We start from the raw sequence: 16,932 nt of genomic DNA, 5'->3' as shown, positions 1-16,932 counted from the left end.
CTGTAATCCCAGCACTTTGGGAGGCCGAAGTAGACAGATAACTTGAGCTCAAGAGTTCGAGACCGGCCGGCTCAACATAGTGAAACCCTGTATCTATTGAAAATACAAAAAAAAATTTGCTGGGCTGGTGGTGTGCTCCTGTAATTACAGCTATTCTAGAGGCTGAGGCGGGAAAATCACTTGAACCGGGGAGGCAGAGATTGTCAAGAGTCAAGATAGTGCCACTGCACTCCAGCCTGGGTGACAAAGACTGTGTCTCAAAAATAATATAATTATAATAATATTAATAATAATAATAATAAATCGAATAGGGCTGGGTGCAGTGGCTCATGCCTGCACTTTGGGTGGCTGAGGTGGGCGGGATTGCCTGAGGTCAGGAGTTTGAGATCAGCCTGGCCAACGTGGTGAAACCCCGTCTCTACTAAAAATACAAAAATTAGCCAGGCACCTATAATCCCACCTACTTGGGAGACTGAGGCAGGAGAATTGCTTGAACCCAGGAGGCAGAGGTTGCAGTGAACTAAGATCTCGCCATTGCACTCCAGCCTGGGCAACAAAAGTGAGACTTCGTCTCAAAGAAAAAAAAGTGAACAATTCGGTGGTGTTTAGTATAGTCACCGTATTATACCGCCACCACTTCTGTCTGGTTCCAGAACATTTTTATCACCCCCAAAGGAGACACTGTATCCATGAGTCGCTCCCCAGCAGCTCCTCCTCCTAGTCTCCGACAGCCATCAATTTGCTTCCTGTCTCTGTGGATTTACCTCTTCTGGATATTTCATATAAATGGAACCATATAATATGTGACCTTTGTGTCTGGCGTCTTTCTCTTAGCCTAGTGTTTTGGAAGTTCACCCACATAGTAGCGTAGCTCAGTACTCCATTCCTGTCTAAAGTCAAGTCATGTTTCATTGAATGGATGTACCACGTGTTTATCCATTCATTCAGTGATGGGCATTTGGGTGGTTTCTGCGTTTTGGTGACTGAATAGTGCTGCTCCTATACTTCTTTTTGTGTCTGACTTTGGTTTAAAATTGGTGAGATTTTGCTATACTGTGGTTTGGATTTATAATTTGTTCCTTTTCATAGCTGCATAGTATTGCATTGTGTGAACATAAAACAATTTCTGTATCCATCAGTTGCTGGCTATTACGAACAGTGCTGTGAAGACTCTTGGGTCTGCCTTCTTAGGGGACGTGTGTATTCATACCTGTCAGGCATACACTTAGGAGTGAAATTGCTTAGTCTTAGGGTGTATATATCTTTAGCCTACTTTTTCTCTTCTTATTATCACTTGAGTATTTTCTTACTTAGAAGCTCAACATGTGCAGGTATTTTAATATTCATCCTATGGGTAGGGACCACAGTTTACCTAACCGTTTTCCCATTGATGGAGTTTTAGATTATTGACAACATTTTGCTCTTATGAAATGTCATTGCCGTGTACATCTGATAGTGACCAAGGTGAATGGTTGGGACATTGGTTCACTTGGTCACATGTTTCCTGACCACCAAGTATAAAACCAGGGCCTGGGAATACCAGGATGAGCAGGGCAATAATCTCTGCTGTTAAAAGCATCTTGGACTAGAGCTGGGGGCAGCAAGAGACTTGAAAGAGGGAGATGGGCTAGGTATAAACAGTTTTTCATAGAATGCACAATCCCCTTGGTCTGTTATTTTCTCACTTTTCCTAGAGACTCACATCCCGAGAAATATCCTGCATGAGCGCAGTGATGAATGGCAGCAGATACTTGGCCTCAGTGTTGGAGAGACAATAGGGAGTGGTGGGGACTGTGGCGGACAGAGGAAGCCCGTGGCCCAGCTAAAGTGGCAGCCAGTGCTCAGCTCTGGTCCTTTGTTGTCCCTTGTTGTGGGGAGGGTGGGCAGCCTGATGTTTCTCTTTATAGAGAAGCCGGAGAGCTGGGTTTTATGTAAAATCTCCCAATTTCCAAATTCAATTTATAAAAAAACGTATGTGGCATGAAAAACAAAGACTAAAAAACTGCCATGAACCAGACACCAGGGAGATACGGCAACAAGAGGCAGTGGGGTTTGCCTGATTGCATCTTGGGGTGGAAAGAGGACATTCATGGAAAAACTGGTGAAATGTAAATGAATTCTCAAGTTTAGTTGATGGAGACACACCAATGTTGATTTGTCAGCTTGTACCGTGCATCCTGGTGATGTAAGATGTTAACAATGGGGAAATCATTTGAATGATACGTGGGAACTCTCTGTACTGTCTTTGCAAATTTTCCTTTTTTCTTTTCTTTTTTTTTCTTTTTTTTTCAGAGACAGGGTCTTGCTCTGTCTGTTGTCCAGGGTGGAGTGCAGTGGCATGATCATAGCTCGCTGCAGCCTTGAAATCCTGGGCTCAAGTGATCCTCCCACCTCAGCTTCCCAAGTAGCTGGAACTACAGACGGTTGCCACCATACCTGGGTTTTTTTGTTTTGTTTTTTTTTTTTCCTAATTTTGTAGAGACAGGGTCTTGATATGCTGTCCAGGCTGGTCTTAAACTCCTGGCCTCAAGCAATCCTCCTTTCTTGGCCTCCCAAGTGCTGGGACTAGAGGCATGAGCTACTATGCCAAGTCAGTTTTCAACTCTTCTGTAAATCTAAGATTATTCTAGAATAAAACCTTTATGGAAACATACACACACACTCTGAGCATTGGACACTACTGTGCAAGTCAGAGAAAACACATCTGGGTTGGGATTTGGTTCATGCTCTAGGAGTTTTGCAAGCCTCATCTGGACCCCACAAGTTCTTGACGTTTCTCTCCAGACACCCCTTCCCCCTCCGAAAGTACAGGCACTTTGCCCTGTGTATTAGTTCGTTCTCGTGCTGCTGATAAAGACATACCAGAGACTGGGCAATTTACGAAAGAAAGAAAATTCAGTAGATTTACAGTTCCAAGTGGCTGGGGAGGCCTCAAAATCATGGTGGAAGGCAAGGAGAGGAAGTCACATCTTACGTGGATGACAGCAGGCAACGAAAGAGCTTGTGCAGAGAAACTCTCATTTTTAAAACCATCGTATCTCCTGAGCCCATTCACTATCCCGTGAATAGCAGGGGAAGGACCTGCCCCCATGGTTCAGTCATCTCCCATAGGGTCCTCCCCATAGCATGTGGGAATTATGGGAGCTATAAGATGAGATTTGGGTGGGGATACAGCCAAAGCATATCACTCTGCTAACCCTGACCCTGTTCTTTGTGACCTGTCTGGGCCCTCCCCCAGGTGACCCGGAGGCGTGGGGCCACCCAGCGGGCTCTGCGATGCGAGTTGAGCATGAAGGTGCTGGGGCAGGAGCTGAGCTTTGTGAACTGCGGAGCCACAGGGAGTCACGTGAACCACCGGTCCCTGAACCTGGCCGAGCTCGTCATTAGGCTCATGAAGGTAGCACCTGCCTGCCCCTGCCCATGCCATCTGCCCTGTGACACTTTAACATAACACTTAAGGGCATGAAATTTGGAGTCAGGCTGCCCGAGGTCAAATCCCAGCTCTGTCATTTACCTCCTCGAACCTGTTGATTCACTTACCATGGTCTTAGTTTCTGCATCTGTGAAACGGGGATAATAAATAAAAAATAACAAAATATCTGGCTGGCCGAAGTGGCTCACGCCTGTAATCCCAGCACTTTGGGAGACCGGGGCGGGTGGATCACCTGAGATCAGGAGTTTGAGACCAGCCTGGCCAGCATGGCAAAACCCCATCTTGACTAAAAACACAAAAATTACCCAGGCGTGGTGGAGGGCATCTGTAGTCCCAGCTACTTGGGAGGCGGAGGCAGGAGAATCGCTTGAACTCGGGAGGCAGAGGTTGCAACGAGCAGAGATTGCACCACTGCACACCAGCCTGGGCGACAGAGTGACACCATCTCAAAACAAAAAAACCCAGAATATCCATTCATAGAGCAATTGTATTAAAGGAGCTAATATGGTGAAAATGCAGCAGGATGCTTTCAGCTTGCCCGGTGCATACTAACGGCAGGATCCACGTTCCTCCCCACCTAACTGAACCTGATCCCTGACCTTTGCTCATAAGCAAACTGCCTGGGTTAATACCTAGCTCCATCCCTTTCTAGTTACCGGGCCTTGGTGGGACATTTATCTTTGTGGTCTCAGTTTCCTCATCCAGAAACTGGGATCACATGCGCTTTGAGGACAAATGAAATCTACTGTACTCAGTACTCAGAGGGTGCCTGGCTCACAACAGGGGTGGCCTCGTGTCCCCTTATGGTTTCTTTCTTTCTGTCTATCTGTCTTTCTGCATGCCTTCCTTTCTTCCTTTCTTCTTTTTGAGATAGAGTCTTGCTCTGTTGCCCAGGCTGGAGTACAGTGGCATGATCTCGGCTCACTGTAACTTCTGCCTCCCCGGTGCAAGCAACTCTCCTGCCTCAGCCTCCCGAGTGGCTGGGACTACAGTTATGCACCACCACGCCAGCTAATTTTTGTATTTTTAGTCGTGATGGGGTTTCCGCATGTTGGCCGGGCTGGTCTCGAACTCTTGGGCTCAAGTGATCCATCCACCTCAGCATCCCAAAGTAGAGGGATTACAGGCCTGAGCCACCACGCCCGGCCCCCGGTTATGGTTCTTTGCCTGCAGGGGCAGGCGGTGCAGATGAACCGGAGGCTGTGCCTGGCCACAGAGGAGCTGGTCTTTCCCACGGTGTCTGGCCTTCCTGCCCGGCTGACCCTAAACGCTTCAGCTGCCATCAGCATTCGGGTCCGAGGAACCGCTGACTTCCAGCAGCGCTTGGATTTCTCCATGAATGGTTATGTGAAGCCCAGGTATGTAGCTCCTGGGAGCTGGCACGAATTAGGTGGCATGATCCCATCCCTACAAAGGGCTGCAGAGGCCTGGGTGACATCCACATGGGCAAAAGGGAATCCCTATTCTGCAGAACACCTGTGCCAAGAGACTGTGTGCAGAGGTGGTTAGATCCACTTTACAGGTGGGAAGACTGAGGCTCAGGTCCGGTCACGTGTTCAAGGTCACACTGCAATGCGAGGTGGCTGGCCATAACCCTATGCCCTTCCATCTACCCCACTCAGAAGGGAGGAGAGCAGTTAGCCTTGAGCTCACTGAACTCGTGCAACCCCCTCCCGACCAAGCAAGGCTGGTGCTTCTTCCCACTGACAGATGAGGAAACCAAGGTTGAAGGCGAGGAAACTGAGAACCTGGGGCCATATGGCGCCAGAGCACCTGAGCAGAATGTGTGCAATATTTGGTCTGATTCCAGAACCTGCTGTGGTGCTGCTGAGCATCTGTCCCCAGCCCCTCAGCTGAGCTGTCCTTGGGTCCTGGGTCTGACATGGGGAACATGGATGCCCTAGGCTGGGTGCTCTCTGGTGTGAAGAGCCTGAGCTGGGACTTAGACAGCCATGGTTCACGTGTCCCAGCCGCATGCTTTGTCCCAGTCATGGAACCCAGGCAGGTGCTTTCACCTCTCTGAGCCTCAGTTTCCCCATCCGTAAGAGGGATTAGTGCAAGTGAGGACTGGAAAGTGCTTGGTGCACGTACAGCCTGTGGGGGGCAGTGGTGGAGGGGCTGCTGTGGCTCAAGACTGAAGGGGGCTGCTGGGGGTGGTAGGCGGGGTCTGTGGCCCCAGGGCCCTTGGGATGTAGCTGGTACATGCCTGTCCTTCAGTGCCCTGCTCCAGATCTCGGCTCAGATGGGCACAGCGGGCACCCTGGGGCAGGCCGGGCTGAGGTGGGTGACCAGCGTCCGTGGCGCCACCAGCCTGGATGGCGGGATCCAGGTACAGAAGGGCCAGGACCTCAAGGTGCATCTGAACATGCCCGAGGAGGCCATGGAGCTGCTCAGCTTCAGGTGGGTGCCCAGTGCTGGCAGAAAGGGAACCATGAGCGCGAGGGTGCAGGTGAGCAGGTGTGTGGTGTGTGTGCATGCATGTGAGTGTGTGATCACATGTCTGCATGTGTGCATGGGGACGTGCATGGGTATGGATGTGACATTAGCATGCAAGTGTGTTAGTATGTGCACCCATGAGCCTGTGTCTGAGTACACATGATCTGGCATATGAGCGCGTGTGTGAGCTGCTGTGTGCATGAGGGTGTGTCCGTGAGTGTGTCAGTGAGGAGTGAGTGTGTTATGGGAGTGCGTGTGTGTCCACAAGCATGTATGCCTGTTGACTTTGAGGGGTGGGTGTGTCTGACAGGGACCGTGGGCAGCTGAGAGATGACAGCTGGAGAACTTTCAGACCCCTCAGCTCTTTCCTGCAGTCCGTCTGGGGCATGCTTGTCTGTGACCCCTAGCGAGGTGACTCTTGGAGAGGGGCAATTTCAGAGGGAGTGAGAGTCCAGGCTGCCCTACCTACCCACATTCTTTCGCTCATCCTGTCCCATGGGGACTTTGCCTACCTGGTTCCTCCCTCCTCCCACCTGCCCCTGTTTGCTGCCCCTCACTCACTGTCCCCCTCGATCCTGACCCCCTCCCGCCAGCCTTCTTTCCATGCTCCTAAAGCGGCCAGCTCGTTCCTACCCCAGGGTCTTTGCACCTGCTGTGTCCTCTGTCTGGAAAATAGCTCCTTCTCATCCTTTGGATTTCTGCTCAAATGTTATCTCTGCAGAGAACTCGCTCTACTGCAGCTAGGGGAGGCCCTGCTCTATCCCTGAGACAGTCCCCTGCCGTGCTACCTCCATGTGGGTTTCTCACAGCACTTGTCACTCTCTGTGGTCCTCAGCATCTGTCCCTGTGGCCATGGAGTGTCACTCCATCAGCGTGTGCACTGCCCAAAGGCTGGCCCTGTTCAGGGTAGAATTTGCCCCTGTGCCAAGCTCTGGCAGCTTAAGGTGTTACTTGTCTAATGAATGAATGAAAATGAGGTGTCTGACACTGTCCTCCTTCCCTACCCAGCTCTCAGCTATACCTCATCACCAGGAATGGCGTGAGGAGCCTCAGACATGTCCCTGGCCCTTCTGAGGCCCAGTCCTGTACTGGTGAGGAAGGTAGGCAGCAGGGCCTCCATGCCATCGTCCCAAGGTGGGCATCTTGGGGTTTAAGGGAGAAATGCCAGCTCCAGATCCCAGAGTTGCTCTCCTGCCCTAAAAGTATTCATATTCTGCAAACAAAAAGTATCTGAGACAGGTCTCAATCAATTTAGATGTTTACTTTGCCAAGGTTAAGGACATGCTTGGAAATAAAGGAACACAAATCCACAGAACAATCTGTGGCCTCTGCCTTTTTCCAGAGATGATTCTGAAAGCTTCGAGGTTTTTTGTTTGTTTGTTTGTTTGTTTGCTTTTTTTTGTTTTGTCTTTACTTTAAGTTCTGGGATACATACGCACAATGCGCAGGTTTGTTACATAGGTATACATGTGTCATGGTGGTTTGCTGCACCCATCGTCATCAAGGTTTTAAGCCCCGCGTGCATTAGTATTTGTCCTAATACTCTCCCTCTCTTTGTTTAAAGGAGAAAAGAAGGCTGGAGGGGAAAGAGGGAGGGTATGGTCACATGACTGAATCCACAGGCTGCAAGAAGAAAGGAACAGGGAGGGGAATAGTCACTTACATATTCATCCTTGCTCAATAAATCAACGCCTTACATAAGATAAAGTGAACATAGAATAGCTGCGCAAATATTTAACCTTTCATCTGTAGCTACCTGCTTAGGAACAAAAGAGAAGGCAGCTTTTTGCATGACTCCGCTTCCAGCTTAATATTTTCCTTTGGCATAGCGAATTGGGATCCCAAGATTGTACTTTTATTATTATTATTGAGACAGGGTCTCTGTCGCCCAGACTGGAGTGCAATGGTGCTATCATGGCTCACAGAAGCCTCCATCTCCCCAGGCTCAAGTGATCCTCCCACCTCAGCCTCCCGAGTAGCTGGGACTACAGGCACTTACCACCCTGCCCAGCTATTTTTTTTTTTTTTTTTTTTTCCGTATTTTGTAGAGACAGGGTTTTACCATGTTATCCAGGCTGGTCTCAAACTCCTGGGCTGAAGTGATCCACCTGCGTCTGCTTCTCAAAGTACCGGGATTACAGGCATGAGCCACTTGCACCTGGCTTTCTTTTCCTTTACCAACGACTTCTGTCAATGATAATGCTTCTAGAACTCTACCCTATAAAAGCAAAGCAAAATCACTTAAAAATGCTCTGTGCACAGAGATGTTCGTTGCATCATTATTTAGAACAAAAAATAGGAAGCAACTCAAATATTCCAGAGTAGGCAAAATGGCTAATTATAAGGGCCAGTGAGCTAAGCGTAGGTTGTTACATTAAGTGGTTAAAAAGAGTCAAAAGAATATCTTGTATCATGAAAACTTCATGAAATTGAAATTTCAGTGTCCAGAAAGAAAGTTGTATGGGAACACAGCCACACCCCCTTCATTTGCATATAACCTATAGCTTTGTCCCACAACAGCAGAACTGAGTACTTGCAAGCTAGACCATATGACCCCAAAGCATAAAATGTTGACTATCTGGCCGGCAGATAGCTAGCTCGCGCCTGTAATCCCTGCATTTTGGGAGGCCGAGGTGAGAGGATTCCTTGAGTCCAGGAGTTCAAGACTGGCCTGGGTAACATAATGAGGCCTTGTCTCCATAAAAATTAACAAAGTAGCCAGGCATGGTGGCATGCACCAGTAGTCCCAGCTACTTGGAAGGATGACAGGAAGATCACTTGAGCCCAGGAGGTCGAGGCAACAGTGAGCTGTGTTCATGCCACTGCACTCAAGCCAGGGTGACCAAGGAGGATTCTGTCTCTAGCTAGCTAGCTAGATAACTGACTAAACAATCGGGCCCTTTAGCAAGAACGTTTGCTGGCTCCTGGGTTGGTAAGTTATTGACATACTGCATAACTGTTTTTTTTTTTTTTTCGAGACAGAGTTTCACTCTTGTCACCCAGGCTGGAGTGCAATGATGTAATCTCAGCTCACTGCAACCCCTGCCTCCCAGGTTCAAGTGATTCTCCTGCCTCAGCCTCCCAAGTAGCTGGGATTACAGGTGCATGTCACCACGCCTGGCTAATTTTTGTATTTTTAGTAGAGATGGGGTTTCACCACATTGGCCAGGCTGGTCTCAAACTCCTGACCTCAGGTGATCCGCCTGCTTTGGTCTCCCAAACTTTTAAATTCCATTATGAGTGAGCTGTTTTAGTGAGAAACTTCTTTAATAATAATACCAAGTGTGAGGCAGCAACACTGAATATGATCTCAACTGGGTAAAAAGACAGGAAATAAATGTGCCAAATAATAGCACATCTTGCAATATATATACACACATATATATGTATGTAATCCCATATATATGTGTACATGTGTGTATATATATGTATATACATATGTGTCTGCATATGTGTATACATATATATGAGTAAGGTTGGGGAGGGCTCTTTTTAATGAAGAGATACAAATTTTGCTTCTTGATAATTTTCCTTTTTTGCATTTAACTTGTATTTAGAATTGTAAATAAACTCATTTACAATACAGAAAATATACAGAAAAAATTTTTAAAATCTTTCAATTTTTCTAACTTCCTGCAACAAGTACATTTTTTTTTTTTTTTTTTTTTTTTTTTTTTTTTGAGACAGTGTGTTGCTCTGTTGCTCAGACAGGAGTGCAGTGGCGCAATCTTGCTCTCTGTAACCTCTGCTTTCTGGGCTCAAGTGATTCTCTTGAGTAGTTGAGATTACAGGTGCCTGCCACCATGACCAGCTAATTTTTTTTATTTTTAGTAGAGATGGGGTGTCACTGTGTTGGCCAGGCTGGTCTCAAACTCTTGACCTCAGGTGATCTGCCCACCTTGGTCTCCCAAAGTGCTGGGATTACAGGCATGAGTGACCACATCCATCCAACAAGTACATTTTTATTTATTTTTTATTTTTTATTTTTTGAGACGGAGTCTGGCTCCATCGCCCAGGCTGGAGTGCAGTGGCTGGATCTCAGCTCACTGCAAGCTCCGCCTCCCGGGTTTGCGCCATTCTCCTGCCTTAGCCTCCCGAGTAGCTGGGACTACAGGCGCCCGCCACCTCGCCCGGCTATTTTTTTGTATTTTTTAGTAGCGACGGGGTTTCACTGTGTTAGCCAGGATGGTCTCGATCTCCTGACCTCGTGATCCGCCCGTCTCGGCCTCCCAAAGTGCTGGGATTACAGGCTTGAGCCACCGCGCCCGGCCACAAGTACATTTTTATAATCGGAATAAGAGTTACTACAAAAGACATTATTGTAGGCCCAGTGCTGTTCTCAACACTTACTGACCTGTTAGTCCTCACAGCTATGCCATGAGACAGGAACTATTATCATTAGCAGTTTAAGATGAGAAACACTGACGCCCTTACAGTCAGTCAAGGGAGTAATAGCAATAATAATAATGAAAAAGAAACTTCGAGACCCAGAGAGGTTAAGTAATTTGTCCAAGGTCACACGGCTGGGAAGTGGCTGAGCCTAGAATTTGAACAAGGCATTCTTGCTCCAGAGCCTGTGTTCTACACAGTATTGCCTGACACTCTTTTTAAAAAGTATACCAGGAGCCAGGCACGGTAGCTCATGCCTGTAATCCCAGCGTTTTGGGAGGCCAAGGTAGGCAGATCACCTGAAGTCAGGAGTTCAAGACCAGCCTGGCCAGCATGGTGAAACCCCATCTTTACTAAAAATACAAAAGTTAGCCAGGCATGGTGGCGCATGCCTGTAATCATCCCTTGGCAGTCCCGCCCCTGCTGGCCTCCCTTCCTGACTGTCCTCCAGACTCGCTGCCCTGAAGACACACTGGCCCCTTTTTCAAGGCTACACTAATGCCTGCCCCAGGGCCTTTGCACTGGGTGTTTCCCTTGCCAGTAATACTCTTCCCCAGGACATCCACCTAACTCCCTCCCTTGTTCCTTTCAAGTGTCCTTCAATGGGACCCCTCAGAGGCTGCCTTCCCGGGACCCCCTGTCCAGACCAGCACCCCCGTCAGGGCCCTTAACCATTGACTTTGCCAGCACACTCACTGGCGGCTGCCGTCTTACCCGTTCTTGTGTGTGGTCATCCTGTGCCTCCTCTCTAGGATATAGCTACTCAGGAGGCTGAGGCAGGAGAATCACTTGAACCTGGGAGGCAGAGGTTGCAGTGAGCTGAGATTGTGCCAGTGCACTCCAGCCTGGGTGACAGAGCGAGACTCTTGTGTGAAAAAAAAGTCTACCAGGGGTTCTCAGCTGGGGCAGTTTTGACCCCACAGGAGACATTTGGTAATATGTGCAGAAATATTTGATTGTTGGTAAGGGTAACTGGCATCTAGCGGATAGGGACCCACGATGCAGCGAAACATCCTATAATGCACAAGACAGCCCCCCAGATAAGATGATCTGAACCCAAATGTCAGTAGTGCTGAGGTAGAGAAACCCCGGTCTACACACCACTGCCTCACAGGATTCCTGTCTACATGGCGGCTTTCTTCAGAAGAAATCAGAGAAGTGCTTTCTTCGCTGATGTGGCAGCTGTGGGTGCCCATGCCCAGAGCCCTCTGGGTCTCCACTGACCAGGGCTGCCTGCTTACCTCTCTCTGCAGTGTCCTACACCTGGGGCTGGCGGCTGTGCGCTGAAGTGACCTGGCCGGTGCCTGGCCAGCCCTACGTGCTCTCATTGCCTGTGTTTGCGGCCGTGACGCTGCAGAAGCGGGACCCGGGGCTCCGACAGTATCTGCTGGAAGCTGCGTATACCCTGCAGCCCCAGGTGGGCCCTAGGGAACAGCCCTGTCTTTCTCAGCCTTGTCGTGGGTCTCCTTAGGTCAGCACTGGGCTCTCCCAAAAGGATGTGGGGCTCCTCTGTGGCGCTGTTGGGCTGCGCTGCTCTTGCTGTAGGTTTCTTCTGGACCCTTGCGCATACTGATTCTCTGTCTGGGGCTGTATGACGCATTAACTCTGAATCAGTCTTCAGATCTCATTTCAGGGGTCACTTCCTCAGGGAAGCCTGCCTTGGTTACCCCAGAGCACATCATATTCTTTTGTGACTTGCCTTAAGACATCCACGTTTCTTCCCTTTTGATCACTTCTGTTTCTTGGTGAAGCTAGTTAGTTAATGTCTGTCTTCCCTGCTGGTGACTCAGTTCCTGGGAGCAGATTCAGGGTTTGTTTTACTTACCCCTGTGTCATAGCATCTGGTCCAGAGGAGACACTCAGCGGCCTCCTGTCTGATCCCCCAGCTCCTGCTCTGGTCTCCTTACCATCTTAACCAGCAGCCAGATGGGCCCTCTGAAATCCTAGCTGGATCGTGTCCCTCCTCTGCATGAACCACCCCGCTGTGGCTCCTGTTATCCTTAGAGTAAGAGCCAGACGCCGTGACCCACAGGCCCTTGGCAGTCGCGCCCCTGCTGGCTGCCCTCCCTCCCTCTCCTCCAGACTCACTGCCGTGAAGACACACTGGCCCCTTTTTCAAGGCCATGCACGTGCCTGCCCCATGGCCTCTGCACTGGCTGTTTCCCCTGCCAGGAACACTCTTCCCTGGCACAGCCATCTAACTCCCTCCCTCGCTCCTTTCAAGTGTTCTTCAATGGGACCCCTCAGAGGTTGCCTTCCTGGACCCCCGTCTAGACCAGCACTCCGCTCAGGGCCCCTAAACCATTGACTTTGTCAGCACACTCACTGGCTGTTGCTGTCTTACCCATTCTTGCGTCTGGTGGTCCTGTGCCTCTCTAGGACGCAGGCTCCATGCGGTCGGGGACTCTGCATGTCTCATGCTCAGTCATCTTCCACTCAGCAGCGCGTCTGTGTTGGTGTTGAACAGATGTACGCTGCCGTGGGATTTCAGAACGGGGCTTGTGGCTGAGGCTGCACTTTCCTGAAAAGACACACCCAAGCCCTGGACTCGGGTACAAGTGATTTATTAAGAAAAGGCTCTGGGGGACCCAGTAAGAGTGGAGAAATTAGGACAGGCCGGGGGAAGATGCTGAGAGGGGTGCAATTTCAGGTGAAGTGGCAGCCTCAGCCTGGCCCCACGGGGAGCCCCAGAGCACGAGGTATTTGCAGAGTGTGTTCCCCTCTGGGTTAGGGTGCTGGGAGTTTTGGCTGGAGTGCTGGAGGGCAATGTTCTGGAGCCCTCAGGTGACAGCCAGGAAGTGCAGAGCTTGCAGAAGCTGGGGGACAAGGACACAAAGCTGGTTAAAAGGATGGGAGAGGCCGGGTGCAGTGGCTCACGCCTGTAATCCCAGCACTTTGGAAGGCCAAAGCAGGTGGATCACTTGAGGTCAGGAGTTCAAGACCAGCCTGGCCAACATGGTGAAACCCCTGTCTCTACTAAAAATAACAAAACAAAAATTAGCCAGGCTTGTTGGCGCATACCTGTAATCCCAGCTGCTCAGGAGACTGAGGCAGGAAAATCACTTGAACTTGGGAGGCAGAGGTTGCAGTGAGCCAAGATCATGCCCCGGCACTCCAGCCTGGGCAACAGGGTGGGACTGGGTCTCAAAACAAAAAAGGATGGGAGGCGTTTGTGCAGGATACCAGGGGTGTGCCCTGCAGCTGCTTCTCCCTGGCCATTTGCTGGATAAATTGCGACCCTGTGGGCGTGGACCTGGGCTGTGCTGCAGAGCTTTACACTTCTGCAGGCGATTTTGAAGCCCGAGAAACTCCTCATTGGGGAATTATGAGGACAACTGTGCTAGGGTCTGAAGGGTGGAGGTGGAGGCTCTCAGTCTTGAGGACTCTGCTTTTTCCAGAAGGACAGCTGGTTCCCTCAAGAAGCCACAGCCCACATCTTCATGGGCACGCCGGGGTCAGAAGTGCCAAGGGATGTCGGGGTGGACGTCAGCTACAGCTTGCCGCAGAGCAAGTTCCGGCTCAAGCTTCTCCATCCCAAGAAGAAAATCGAGCTGGACGGTAATGTCAACATCCCTCCCTGCTCCCTGCACCCCTGACTCGGTGCCACACCCAGGGCTGGGCCCCTACGGTGAGCTGGCTCATAGGTTTGTCTGTGACCTCCTGAAATCCAGTCCCATTTTACAGGTGCTGCATCTTAGGCTCAGAGATTAAAAAATGGGCAGGCGGTCCTCCCAGGGGAATGGAGGGGCCAGATCTAGATGTTCAACGCTTGTCTCTAAACTCTCGTTTTGTACCCCCAGGAAAGATGGAGGCTCTTGGGAGTGCCCACGTGGGTCACTTGGAGTTGATACTGGATGACAGGGATGTCTACTACATCAAGGTTTGCTCCACACCCTTGGCCCACCTGTGTCGGCACCTGCCACCTCCCCAGGGATTTCCTGCCCGGGTCCCAGAGCCCTGTTAACTATTGCCACCACCTCTGGGATCTTCCCTTTCTACCTGCCGGTTAACAAGTGTTAGTTCTGTTACCCAGAAATGTATAAAGAAGAAAAGAATGGGCTCAAATTCCACCGTCATTGATGTTAAAAATGGATATTAATAACACAAAAACATGCTTTTAAGAATTCAGGCGGGATGCAGTGGCTCACGCCTGTAATTCCAGCATTTTGGGAGGTCAAAGCGGGTGGATCACCTGAAGTCAGGAGTTCGAGACCAGGCTGGCCAAATGGTGAAACCCCGCCTCTTATAAAAATACAAAAATTAGCCAGGTGTGAGGCAGGTGCCTGTAATCCGAGCTACTTGGGAGACTGAGGCAAAAGAATCACTTGAACCCAGGAGGCGGAGGTTTCAGTGAGCTGAGATCATGCCACTGCATTCCAGCCTGGGAGACAGTGTGAGACTCTGTCTCTAAATAAATAAATAAATAAATAAATAAATAAATAAATAAATAAAAAAGCCAGGTACAATGGCTTATACCTGTAATTACAGAAAGTTAGGAGGCTAAGGTGGGAGGATCACTTGAGGCTAGGAGTTCGAGATAAACCTGGGCAACTTAGCAAGATCCGGTCTCTACAAAACATTTTAAAAAGTTACCCAGGCACAGTGGCGTGTACCTGTAGTCTCAACTACTCAGGAGGCTGAGGCAAGAGGACCGCTGGAGCCCAGAAGGTTGAGGCTGCAGTGAGCCATGCTTGTGCCACTACACTCCAGCCTGGGCAACAAAGTAAGACCCTGTCTCACAAAAAAAGAATTCAGAATAGAGAAAGGTATAAATTGGAAGTTAAAGCATGCCACGTCGGAAATTTCCTGCAGAAGTATTGATGCACGTGTCGAGAAATCTGTATTCATTTCCCAGAGCTGCCTTAACAAAGTACCCTAACTGTGTGGCTTCAGCTACAGGGATTTATTCTCACAGTTCTGGAGGCCAGGAGTCTGAAATCGAGGTTTTTCTGGTTTTTTCCCCACTGTGAAGGCTGTCAGGGAGGATCTGCCCCAGGTCTCACTCCTGGATTCTAGAAACCTCCAGAGCTCCTTGGCTTGGAGGTGGTCTTCTGTCTCCGTCTTCACATAATCTTCCCTTTGTAGGTGTCTGATGTCCACACATCCCCTTTTTACAGGGACATCAGGCACACGGGATTAGGGTTCACCCTCATCACCTCAGCTTAGCTTAATCATGTGTGAAGACCCTATTTCCAAATGAGGTCACATTCACACATACTGCGGCTTAGGGCTTCAGCATCTTGCAGGGAGACAGTGCAACCCGTAACACTATAGATTTGCAAATATTTTTAGTTTGGGTTTCTGGGTTTTATTTTTTCTTTCTCACATCAGGTGGGTGATGTGATGATGTAACAAGTTTTGAGGGAGGCACACATCATACAATAGCATGAAAACCCAATTTTCATGCTTAGGTTTTGTTTTTTCATTTTTATTTTCTTTCTTTGAGGCGGGGTCTTGCTCTGTCGCTCAGGCTGGAGTGCAGAGGTGCAAACATGGCTCACTGCAGCCTTGACCTCCTGGGCTCCAGCGATCCTCCCACCTCAGCCTCCCGAGTAGCTGGGACTACAGGCATGTGCCCCCATGCTTGGCTATTTTTTTTATATTTGTGTAAAAATGGGGTCTCACTACATTGCCCAGGCTGGTCTCAAACTCTTGGGCTCACACAGTCTGCCCACCTTGGCCTCCCAAAGTGCTGGGATTACAGGCATGAGCCACCACTCCCAGTTTCCCAGTTTTTTTCTTTTTTTTTAACTTGTAGGGACTTTTTTTTAACTCAAAAATATACCTTGGCAGCTGGGCACCATGGCTCATGCCTGTAATCCCAACACTTGGGGAGGCCAAGGTGGATGGATCATTTGAGGCCAGGAGTTGGAGACCAGCCTGGCCAACATGGTGAAACCCCATCTCTATTGAAAATACAAAAAATTAGCCGGGTGTGGTGGCAGGCGCCTGTAATCCCAGCCACTCAGGAGGGTGAGGCAGGAGAATCACTTGAACCCAGGAGGCAGAGGTTGCAGTGAGATGATTTTGTACTACTGCACTGCAGTCTGGGTGGCAGAGCGAGACTCTGTCTCAAAAAATATATGTATGTGTGTGTGCGCGCACGCTTGTATATATATATATGTATATATACATACACACATAATACACATATATGTACATACACCGTGGCAATCTTTTTAGACCAGCATGCGCTGATACAATTTAAATTCTATTGTAGATTTCATTTAGATTAATTCAATCTAAATACTATTACATTGTACAATTAAATAGGCAATGCATTTAAATGATTCAAAGTTCAAAAGCTATGAAAGGGTATAGAACTGACTCTTCCGTATGGTAGCCAGTGGCACACATGTTTATTGAAATCTAAGTGAGGCGGGGTGCGGTGACTCATGCCTATAATCCCAGCACTTTGGGAGGCCGAGGGAGGTGGCTCACTTGAGGTCAGAAGTTCAAGACCAGCCTGACCAACTTGGCGAAACCCCATCTCTACCAAAAATACAAAAAGTAGCCAGGTGTGGTGGCGGGCTCCTGTAATCCCAGCTACTTGGGAAGCTGAGGCAGGAGAATTGCTTGAACCTATGGGGGTGGGGACACGGAGGTTGCAGTGAACCAAGATCATGCCAGTTTACTCCAGCCAGGGCAACAGAGCGAGACTATCTCAAAAAAAA

At 49.3% G+C, this 16,932-nt stretch overlaps 1 protein-coding gene and 1 pseudogene across 1 annotated transcript in view; one reads left to right on the top strand and one right to left on the bottom strand.

Moving 5' to 3' along the window:
* Window positions 1-16,932, top strand: part of LOC102140761 (uncharacterized) — a 153,704-nt gene that overhangs the window by 45,887 nt on the left and 90,885 nt on the right. The window contains exons 17-23 of the mRNA XM_045382987.3: window positions 3,239-3,397; window positions 4,607-4,791; window positions 5,651-5,833; window positions 6,878-6,969; window positions 11,512-11,675; window positions 13,657-13,816; window positions 14,059-14,138. Coding sequence (XP_045238922.2) covers window positions 3,239-3,397; window positions 4,607-4,791; window positions 5,651-5,833; window positions 6,878-6,969; window positions 11,512-11,675; window positions 13,657-13,816; window positions 14,059-14,138 — 1,023 coding nt within the window. The remainder of the gene's footprint in view (window positions 1-3,238; window positions 3,398-4,606; window positions 4,792-5,650; window positions 5,834-6,877; window positions 6,970-11,511; window positions 11,676-13,656; window positions 13,817-14,058; window positions 14,139-16,932) is intronic.
* On the bottom strand, window positions 15,584-15,672 carry LOC123570737 (small nucleolar RNA U13; annotated as a pseudogene).

The sequence above is a fragment of the Macaca fascicularis genome, chromosome 20 (assembly GCF_037993035.2).
Source record: "Macaca fascicularis isolate 582-1 chromosome 20, T2T-MFA8v1.1".
Lineage (NCBI taxonomy): Eukaryota > Metazoa > Chordata > Mammalia > Primates > Cercopithecidae > Macaca > Macaca fascicularis.
Note: the sequence above shows the minus strand (reverse complement) of the source record. Positions and strands in the feature narration are given on the sequence as shown.